The sequence below is a fragment of the Acanthisitta chloris genome, unplaced genomic scaffold, assembly GCF_000695815.1.
Source record: "Acanthisitta chloris isolate BGI_N310 unplaced genomic scaffold, ASM69581v1 scaffold14924, whole genome shotgun sequence".
In the NCBI taxonomy this organism is placed as follows: Eukaryota; Metazoa; Chordata; class Aves; order Passeriformes; family Acanthisittidae; genus Acanthisitta; species Acanthisitta chloris.
This window is the reverse complement of record NW_008671155.1, coordinates 10,479-20,863: the sequence shown is the minus strand read 5'-3', so window position 1 is coordinate 20,863 and position 10,385 is coordinate 10,479. Positions and strand designations below refer to the sequence as shown.

The following is a 10,385-nucleotide window of genomic DNA, read 5'->3' as shown; positions in this document are numbered from 1 at the left end:
GAAGATTTCCCTGCCTGTGGCAGGGGGTTGGAGGTAGATGATCTTAAAGGTCCCGTCCAACCCAAACTCTTCTGTGATAGTAACTTCAGACAGCTCTGCAGGATGGGGATTGCACATTCTGCTGCCAGGGAGTGGTGGGAACATTTCCTTTCTCATTGCTTGAAGAGGAGAGACTGGTGGGCAAAGGGTTAACAGACCTCCTCACAGGAAGCTGTGGAGCTCTCTGTGCATCTCTTGGTGGGTCAGTGCAATGGAAAAATAAACAACTCAGGAAGTCAGGAATTTCCATAGCATCCCAGAGCAGCACTCCAGTGAGAGCAGTATCCTGTCCCTGTTGGAGCCAGATGCTTCGGAGAAGGATATGAGCATCCCTGCTGCGTACAATTACGGGATGTGAGGAAGGCTGGCTGAATGGGTAGGGCACATTTTAAGACCTTGCAATCAATATTCTGTTTTGTCACAGACCTGTCTTGGGTAAATCTATGCCTTCACCTCCTGGAAGAGCAGCCATCAATCAGTTCAGTGTGTCAGCTCACTAGCCATGGGCCTGGAAACTGCCTCCCTGGGCATGCCTGTGAGCATTCCCATAAATCACCTGTGGGGCATGTGTGCCCTGGCCTGGTTACTGCTTGCAGGGAGTTACACTCCCTTGAGTCTCTGTTGGGGCTCTCCTGGAAGAGGAATAAATTAAGATTTCTGAGGGGCTCAAGAAACTACTGCAGGGGTAGGTAGATGAAATCTTCACCTGTTACAAAGCACCTTGGACCAAAATTTTGTAGGCTAAAGTCAGTGAGAATTAGGCACACAATTAAGTTTTAAAAATTACTCTACTTTGAACAGAAGGTTGTGTTAGGTGACCTCCAGAGGTCCCTTCCAGACTCTTTGTATGAGGTTGAGTGCACTGAAATGTAGAAACTATTGTCTCATATTAAAAATGTGTTCAGGGTTATGTCACTGACAAGGTTAGATCCCAAATTAAGCTGGTTAATAGCTGTTTGCTTAATAAAGTCTGTAGCATCATAGCCACCAGAAGGGCTAGCCAGGTCCAACTGTGTGTGATAGTGGGGATTGTATGTGCACATGAGGAGCATCTTCTTCTTAGAGACCAACTCTCAGGGTCACATCTGGATGACACAAGGAGTTGTCCTTCCCAGCATCAGCAGCCAGGGAGGGGTTTTCAAGGCAGAGCCAACATGTAGGCCTGTGTGGGGGCACAAGTCCTTGCTAAAAGTCTGTTCCCAGATGGGAACTGGTGTTTATTGAGTGGTTTAGAAAATCCAAAGCATATTTAAAGGCCTGAGGTAGAAAGAAGAAAGGAACCCAGCTTTTCTTACAGTCTTGTCGAAACAGCTGGCTGCGAGCCCTTAAAAATGTGGAATGGGGCTGTTTTGGAAGACTGGATCCATAATAAATCGCGTTTAAAATATCTCCACTTATATATGCTACATATGCCAGTGCTGGGATATTTTTTTAGCCCCAAATCCCTTCATAAAGATCCCTGCAAATTTCTGCACGGCAACAAAGTTCGGAACCACCATGCTTGAGAATTCAGTTTCTGCTGAGCCACAGTATAAAATCATGGAAATCTTTGAATGGATCACATTTGAACATTGTCCCTACAGCACATACACCATTTATCCCCTCCTTTGTAGTGTTTAAGGCCTGTGGTTTTGGAACCAAGAAACAGGACTCGCTGTATCTTATCCTGCCTTATTTGTTGCAGACCGCATTTTGTATGCAAGGAAACAACAGGCAAAATAGCCTCCAAAAGAAAGGAAGAATGAGATAGTTTCCTAAGTTGTCTTTGCCTGAGTTGGCAGCTGCTCCGTTTCATTCAGCTTTTTGTTCCCCAGTGAGTGCTGTGCGTGTGTAGCAACAATGGGGTGATGCAGTTACACCGCGGGCTCATGGCGGAGTTCCGTCAGATCCATTCATAAATCCAGGCTGGCTGAGGAAGCCAAGGCCCCGAGGAACCAGCTCTGAGCCTCGGCATCATGGGCCTGCCATGGCCAGTCTGCTCAGAGACCTGCCCTCAGCCCCCAGCAGGGAACCCTTGCTCAGCCCCTCCAGCTCTCCACCCAGCAGGGAACCCTTGCTCAGCCCCTTCAGCTCTCTGCAGCGCAGGCAGGTTGGCCCTGCTCTTGGAACATCCCTTTGCCAGGGCTTTTTGTACAGCAGGGCAAATCCACAGCTTTTCACAGCTGCAGAGTATTACCTGCTAGGCAGAGATGACCAGCTTGAAATCCCAAGTCATGTTAAGGAGGATCACTTCAGGCATGGCGTCCGCCCTTGGATCAGCCTACCGGTGTTCTGGCTTTGCTCTCACTTTTTCCAGTTCTGCGAACATTGTTCTCTCCTGTTGCCATGAGAAATACCCACTTGAGCAACAGGAAACCAGCAAACTGACTGTTGAAGCAGTGAAACTGAATGTAGAAAGGAACACTCTTGAAAGTGCTGAAAAGACCACAAAAATGCAGAGAAAAATGTCTCATCTTTCAGATGCTTAATGTTAGTCACCTTATTTATTGCATTATTGCAATAGTGGGGCAATAGTAAGTGGAGAAATTCTGGAATAGATTAGTTTCTTTGGTTTACTTTTGTAATGAGATGTCCTCATTAGTCCACATGAAATGGAACAGCAAATTGCTATTTTCTGTACTTCCAGGTGGAAAAAGAGACATAGGCACTTGCCTGTAATTGATGCTCTTTGTAACAGTAGCAAAACCAGATACATTTAGCAGGGAAAATATTTATGTTTTTAAATTGCTTCCATAGGTGTGAAATCACTGAGATACAGTAAATACAGTAGATGGACATGATATTCCCACAGCAGCTTTCCAGGCTCTTGCTTTGGGGAGCACTGGTGAGCTAAAGGCCAGTGCTCAGCACACAAAGGCCCCACTTTGGGAAGGAATCTCTGTTTATGTCAACAGTGCAGCATGTGCTTTGGAGAGGTTTGAATTGGGGCTTAAATGTGAACCAGTGGAGGAATCCAGCCATCTTTTGTGTTTAGGAGTACAGATGACACGTTCCACGTTGGAATTTATGTAAATCCCAACTCTTTAATGCATGTCTGATTGCTGCTTTCTTAGATTATCCAAGCAATGCATACATGACCGATGAACAGTATTGTCACTTCCGATGTCTCCACTGTTCTTTCCATTTCTCATACCAGATTCTGAACCTAAAATTCCAGTCCTTTTCTGGTTTCCCTTTTGCAGTTAATTTTAAGAAAGGGGAAGAGATTGGGGGTGTTAACACTTACTTATCAAGTAATTAATGTATATGTGAAAAAAAACCTACCCTTTAACACAGAAATGCTGGAAGGCTTTTGTAATGTACCCAGCTTTGGGACTTGAGCACACAGAGTTTGGATCCAGGCTCCTAAAACCAGACAGGAAATGCAGGAGCACCAATAATTGGCCAGTAGTTGTCTCTCAGTATTCTGCATTGTTTGTATGCATATATTTTGTATGCATATGTTGTTTGTATGTATATATGTTACATATAACAGCAGCCCTACTGTTACTCTTCACCTGCTGGTTGGAAAGGAGAGGAGTGTTGCAGTTTGGCTTTTGAAAGGCCTTGAGGGATGACCCACTCAGGCACTAAGTGGGATTGTCCTCAGCCTTGGCATTGCATAAGAATTCATGACTGTGCCTTGCTGTTGGCCTGAGAGCATATCTTGGGCTGGGGGAGAGATGCTACTCCAAGCCTGCTGATCCCTGCCAACTTCCTTGGGCTTTCCAAGCTGAGCTCCTGGTAGCTGGGTGTCTGTACATCCCAGATATGGCTCTGAGAGATGGTTGTGCCTTCTCTTCAGTCATTTCTCACTGGTCTGATCAAAGCTGTTTAGCAGGCTGAGGCCTCAGCTGGTGCTTGCCTTACTCTGTGGTTGCTGATGCACAACCCCTCACCATCTAGCTAAGATCTTGTCAAGGGCTAAGAGATACTTAACTTTCACAGAATTGAAATGAAACCTTGTTAAATAGTTTTACAGTCTTTGTTTTCTTCCCTAAATGCTGCCATAATACATTTTCTCTGGATTCCCAAAAGAGTGCCATCATGGATGAGCAAAGGCTGAGTTGCAGGGCTCAGACCAGTTTCCATGTACCCAGATGTTTCCCTAAATTTAGTTTCAGATAAACAAACAAACATTAGGAGGTTTGCTGGGGTAAGCTTTTATATTTCTTCTCTTAGGCAAGACCAAAACCGAGATGCAGAAGGGGAATCTAAAAATCACAATACAAAAAGTACTGTGTCCTGAGGCACTGTGGAACAGACCAGAGCTGAGATCACACCTTCCACACAGTGTTCATTCCTGCCTGCCGGAGTCAGGGAGCAGCCACTGGTATCCTGGGCTTCATTAGGAAGAGCATTGCCAGCAGGTCAGGGAGGTGATCCTGCCCCTCTCCTCAGCCCTAGTGAGGTCCATCTGGGGTGCTGTGTCCAGTTCTGGGCTCCTCGGTACAAGAGAGACATGGAGCTCCTGGAGCAGGTCCAGTGGAGGGTGACAAAGATGATTAAGGGACTGGAGCATCTCTCTTATGGGTAAAGGCTGGGGGAGCTGGGTCTGTTCAGCCTTGAGAGGAGACAACTGAGCGGGACCTCATTAATGTCTGTCAGTATCTGCAGAAGGTGTCAGAGGATGGATCAGGCTCTGCTTGGTGATGCCAAGCAACAGGCAGAAACTGATGCCCAGGAAATTCCACATGAACATGAGGAAGAACTTCTTTACTATGCAAGTGACCGAGCACTGGAACAGATTGCCCAGAGAGGTGTGGAGTCTCCCTCACTGGAAATACTCCAGAACCATCTGGACACAATCCTGTGCCATGTGCTCTAGGATGGCTGTGCTTGAGCAGCGATCTGGGACCAGATGACCCACTGTGGTCCCTTCCAGCCTTACCCATCCTGTGATTCTGTGAAGCTGTGCTGGTTGCTGGCACAAGGACCGCACGGTCTGGCAGACCTGGGTGTTACAAGAACAGTGTGGATCCAGGGGTGTGCTATCATTTCCTGGCCCTGCCTGGCTGTGAAATGAATCTGGGCACAGACTGCTCCTGGGGCTTGGAGCCATCAGGACTGAAAATCCCAGCGATTGCCAGTGCAAAGCAAGAGCCTGTTGGCTGAGGTGAATAGAAGGCCTTCCCACTCAGCTTGCTGATGAACTATAAATACCAGTTTAAAACTAGAAGCTGGGGGCCAGCATAAGACATATGTATTACAGAGTTGTTGAAAAATTCAGGAAAATTAATTATGTGTAATATTCTGCAAGATCTTTCCTAGAGCTTGTGCTATCTTTTAAGATGATCATGAATGGAAGTTGAAATCTCAAGTTGAGTAAGTCGATCATTCCACAGAGCTGCTGATTCCTCCTCCTTCCAGTTATTTTCACTGCCAGCATTTCCATCACAGCCAGGAGGGTACCTCTCCTCAGACACAGAAAAGCTTTTCTTTTCCTTCAAATGCACTTCAAGTGTGCTAGTAAAATCACCTAGGGATGAAAGAGTTTCAAAAGAAAAAAAAAAGAGAAACCCCCAAATTAATTGCCTTTTTAGTTCTGTACCTGCTGAAGTAAAAAAACTATGGAATGGAAAGTACCAGAACTATTTTAATCATTAAAACTACTAGACCATATAGAAGAATGGGGAAGTTGATCCATGTGACACACACTTTAAAAAGTTTTTTTATAGAAACAACAAAGGCAGCCCTGCAGTATTCTGAAGGAATGGCCCAGTCCCTGTAGTGCAAAATCTGGGCCCATTGCTGCCTTGTGTGATAGTGTTCTGTCAAGGAAGATTTGCTGAAAAGAATGCAATTCATAGGTTTTTCTTTGGTATGTTTTTAAAGCTTTAATTCTCTCTTGTCAGTGCTATCTAGAGCCTGCCAAATGCAAGTCCACCAGTAAAATACGTACACATGCAGCAATTCCATGTGGAACTTGGAGGGGTTAAAAATACTTGTGTCATGTGAAGGCCAGATGGGTTTTGGGTTTTTTTTTTGTATCCTGTCACTTAACTTTGGATTGACAGACAGTTCCAGTGGTGCCCCCACCCATAAAATAAAGTGACTTGCCTCATCACATTATGACAACTGGGCTGTTAAGATACTCTAAATCAGGTTTTTCTCCTTTCACCTATGAGATTAACATCCAAGGAGTTTAGTATGCAAAAAGCAAGACTTTTTTTGGGAAGTCATTTCATGCTGAATGCAATGTGCTGGTCATTTTAACTTAGGTTCCTTTGTTTTCAAGAATTCACTGGTACAGTATTTTAAAACCTAAGTGTAGACCAGAGCTAACACATGACAGAAATAATACACAGTGGCCTGTGGATTCCCATCTGAAATAAAATCAATGTGACAGTTCCAATCAAAGCCCTTTAACTGATTTGACATACAAAGTGAAGACATCAGAAATCACCCATTTCTCTACAGAATTACCTAGAGATTTAGCCACTTCATACATTAATAAAAACAATCACATTGCCCATGAGGAGTTTGTATAGAATAAGTATCATGTACAAGGGTGTTTAACAGACAAAGTTAACTCCAAATGCTCGAGCCTTATGTTCCGCATGTCACCACCCTTCCTTCCCCCAGCCTGGCTGCAAGGAAATTGCCTCATTAAGCTTTTCAGTCTGAAGCTGCTTAAAAAAATCTGGCTTATTTTCAGAAGGACATAGTATGTTGAAATTGTGCAAGGCTGTGCTTTTAAACAGGGGATTCTTACACCCAAAAAAGTGCATGACGAGTGTCATCTGTTATACGAGTCTCCAAACTGGTGCCACCACACTTAAAAATGCCCTCACCCATGAAGTGACTTGTTGCCATTGCCCTCTTGCAGACAGGTGAATGCTAAAATCAGGCCTAAAACCCACCCAAGCTAATAGCAGGGGATTTTCTTCATCTGAGTTTCAGATAGCTTTTGCCAGTTTCACGACAAGGAGGTTTTGCAGTTAGCAGCTGCTGGATAGCAGCCAAGAGAAATGGGTGTTCATGACCCACCAGAGCTAATTGTGCCCATCATGAACATCAGTGTCATCAGCAGAACAGATACTCTTTGCTTGATGTGTTTCCCCAGGTTGGCTGGGATGGCTAATCAAACCTCCAAACATGAGCGTTTCAAACTCTCCCAAATAACCTGGTACTGTGTAGAGAAAGCTGGGGGTGTTGGTCAGAGCCCAGCTCCCCAGAGGTGCAGTCACATCCCATACTGGGTTCCCAGACTGCCAAGTGTCCATGGAACCCTGTGGAGGTCACTGCCTAGCTCTCTTCTTCAGCAACCCTGCCTGAAAGTGGGAACGGTGATACTGTCTCACCACCCCTGCCAGATGCTGCCAGGGCTCTGGTTAAAGTACTGTGCTGTAAAAATCCTCCTGCCAAACCCCACATTTCTCTACTCCTTGAAGTCTTTGGGAAAGATCCAGCACTTTGGCAGACTGGGGCTGCAGCAAGTTTACAGTATGAGTACCTTTTGCAGTGTTGTAGGACTCCTCAGGGCTGTTCTTAGAAAATGCCATTTATCATAGCACCATGTGCCCACCTACACAGTGTCACACTGATACAGTCCCAGCACCCTGCACATAATTGTGTTTATAATGGTCACAGCTTGGGGTTTATTTTTCAGTTTCTGCTATAACTTAAGTGTTTGTCATTTTTTTCTCACACATTTCTTTGTTAAATAACCATACTATTTGGTCTTCCAGCATGTTATCAAGAATGTGGGACATCCTGTAAATGTTTTAATAGTCGTGTTCTTCATTGCTGTGTCTGGTTTAGGTGTGAATCCTTCACATTTGTTTGTGTATTTATACTTCATGTTTATTGTGGGAATCCTGAGGTACAGGGCTCCCACATTTGTGTTGCTGTACTGTGTCCTGCTGTTTCTCCAAGTGCTATGTAGTATAGTCTCAAGGGCACTATGTAGGTATGTCTCCTACCATGATGTCCAAGAACTCCCAGTCATCTGAGACATGCGTTGAAACAGGCCTAAATATCAGAACAGACATCTGTATGAAATCTACCCACATCCTTAAAACTTACACTTTCTTCTTAGAGTCTTCAGAAGAAATGAAACTTCTCTGGTCAACCTGCTGAGCAAGGACCAGTGAAATAGTAAGATTTAGAGAGTCCAATAAATATGGCATTAGCACTGTTTAACCCAAGGAGTTTGCACACAGTGATTACCTGTAAGAATCTGCCCAGGGGAGTAGTGGCTGCCTCAACCCTGGCAGTGTTCACAACCAGGTTGGATGAAGCCTTGAGCAACCTGCTCTGGTGGGAGGTGTCCCTGCCCATGGCAGGGGGTTGGGACTAGATGATCTGTAAGGTCCATTCCAACCCCTGAAATTCTATGATTCTACGAATTCAAGGTCATTTTGTGCAACCTGTTCTGATGGGAGGTGTCCCTGCCCAGGACAGGGGTTGGGACTAGATGATCTGTAAGGTCCATTCCAACCCCTAAAATTCTATGATTCTATGAATTCAAGGTCATTTTGGGTCAGTGCAGACACTTCTTAGGACTAGCAGATTAATGCTCTTCCAGCTTGTGCTAGCTCAGTAGGAACACTAACAGATCAATTTGCTTTCTGCCCTCTAGGACTGCCTTAAAGCTTGTCAAGAACAGATCGAGGCGGTGCTAGTAAATAGCCTTCGGCAAGTTCGGCAGCAGCAACAGCAAAGCAATCCTTCTAAGACCATGGATGAACTGGACCAGGCCAGCACTCCCACAGATGTGAGAGATATCAACCTGTGAGGACATCGGCACAGAAAGTCACGCTTGCTCCCCCAGCCCCTTTATTTTTGTTATTATTTTTAGAGTGATTTTTTTTTTAATCTGCTCCCACATAGAACATATTTAAAGCTCTTTTAGGTAAAAAAAAATGCAAAACACACACAAAAAAAAAAACAAAACAGAAACTGAATAATGGGAAAAAAAAAGCATTTGGTGCCTGTGATGTTCTACAGAAGGGAATCCCACAATATATTTGGTAATTGCTATTTGATTATGTATCAGTGATATTAAATGCTTATAAAAGCATACAGAGTAGCTAGATCAATGTAAGCCTGCATTTGTGGGAACAAAGTAGAGTATACTTGTCTGTGTATTATGACCTAGTGCATACACCCCTTTTTTAGATTTAAGAAAGGAATTGTGTGTGCGAATTTATGGCTTGACTAGATTGCAAAGCAATAGAATAAGGGGTTTAGGGCGAAGTGGGAAAAGATCCCTGAAGCAATTGAACCATTTTGAATGCAGAAGAGATTTGCTGATCTGTCACCTCTGTTATTAGTCAGAAGTGTTTGTTGGATCTCTGTATGTTAGTTTTGTTTACTCTTGCTGTCTGTGGTAGCTGCTACCTAAGAAAGAAGATGCTTTATTTTACCAGCCAGAAGAGCAGGTGTTTTTGGGGTTTTTTAGTTGATTTATTTTTCTTTTTTTGTTTTGTTTTTTTTTTAACTTCCCCTCTCCCCTCTTGACTTTTCTTTTCTACTTTTCCTTCAGAAATGGTTCATTCTAAACACAGCAGCATCTTTGGCATAAGGGCAATTCCGTTTACCCAACTGTGGGCCAAGCCAAAGTTATCAATGTTGATGTTAAATGGGGGAAATGCACCCATTAATTCCGACTGGTTGGCTGATCAGATCACCTCCAACCTTTGGATTGCAAGATGTGGTGGATCATCTCTGAAAAGCATTATACTCCTTCACAGTGCTAATGCTTCACCTCAATGTTAACCTTTGGCAGCTTCTTAGCTTGGCCATAAAGACATTTAAATGATGCTCTGTCCATCTTCCTTTTTAACATAACCTCACTGTGTTAAAGAAGATGAGATTTGGTTTGATCCCTCGTCTATCTTCCCACCTTCCCCCACCACCCCCACACACACTTTTTTAGCATTTCATTAACTTTATTGATCCACAGTGAGTGTTTTTATAAACCATTTCATTCGAAAAGCACTTTGAAAATTGTTCCTAAGGGATTAAATGAGATGGTTTATGACAATTTTGCCGAGTGAAAAAAAAGAGAAAAAAAGGAAAAAAAAAAAAAGAAAAAAAAAAAGAAGTCACAAAAAGCAAAGCATATAGCTTTTTATAGTCAATATTTTCCAGTATCTGGTGTACTTGGTTAGTTGCGGTGTTGCTGGAAATACCAATACCTGCTTCAGATGACATTCCTGTCATGACATTCCGGAGAAAAGCCTGACCATCTGTATTGTTCAGTGTCACAGAAGGATCTTAATACCACCTGCATGCTTATCTATGGACAACGACAGAGAATTGCTGGTGCAACAGACGTGATGGTAACCATCGAGGTGTGTGTGACTCGGAGTTCTATTACAAAGGTGTATTCAGTGTACTTGAATTTATTTTCCTGCTCC

At 43.8% G+C, this 10,385-nt stretch overlaps 1 protein-coding gene across 1 annotated transcript in view; it reads left to right on the top strand.

Annotated features, from left to right (window-relative positions):
• The window catches only part of CCND2 (cyclin D2), a gene marked incomplete at its 5' end in the record, with an annotated part of 26,239 nt that extends 16,874 nt beyond the window's left edge, over window positions 1-9,365 (top strand). Inside the window, one exon of the mRNA XM_009073997.1 lies at window positions 8,603-9,365. Coding sequence (XP_009072245.1) covers window positions 8,603-8,758 — 156 coding nt within the window. The remainder of the gene's footprint in view (window positions 1-8,602) is intronic.
• Between the last annotated feature and the right edge of the window lie 1,020 nt (window positions 9,366-10,385).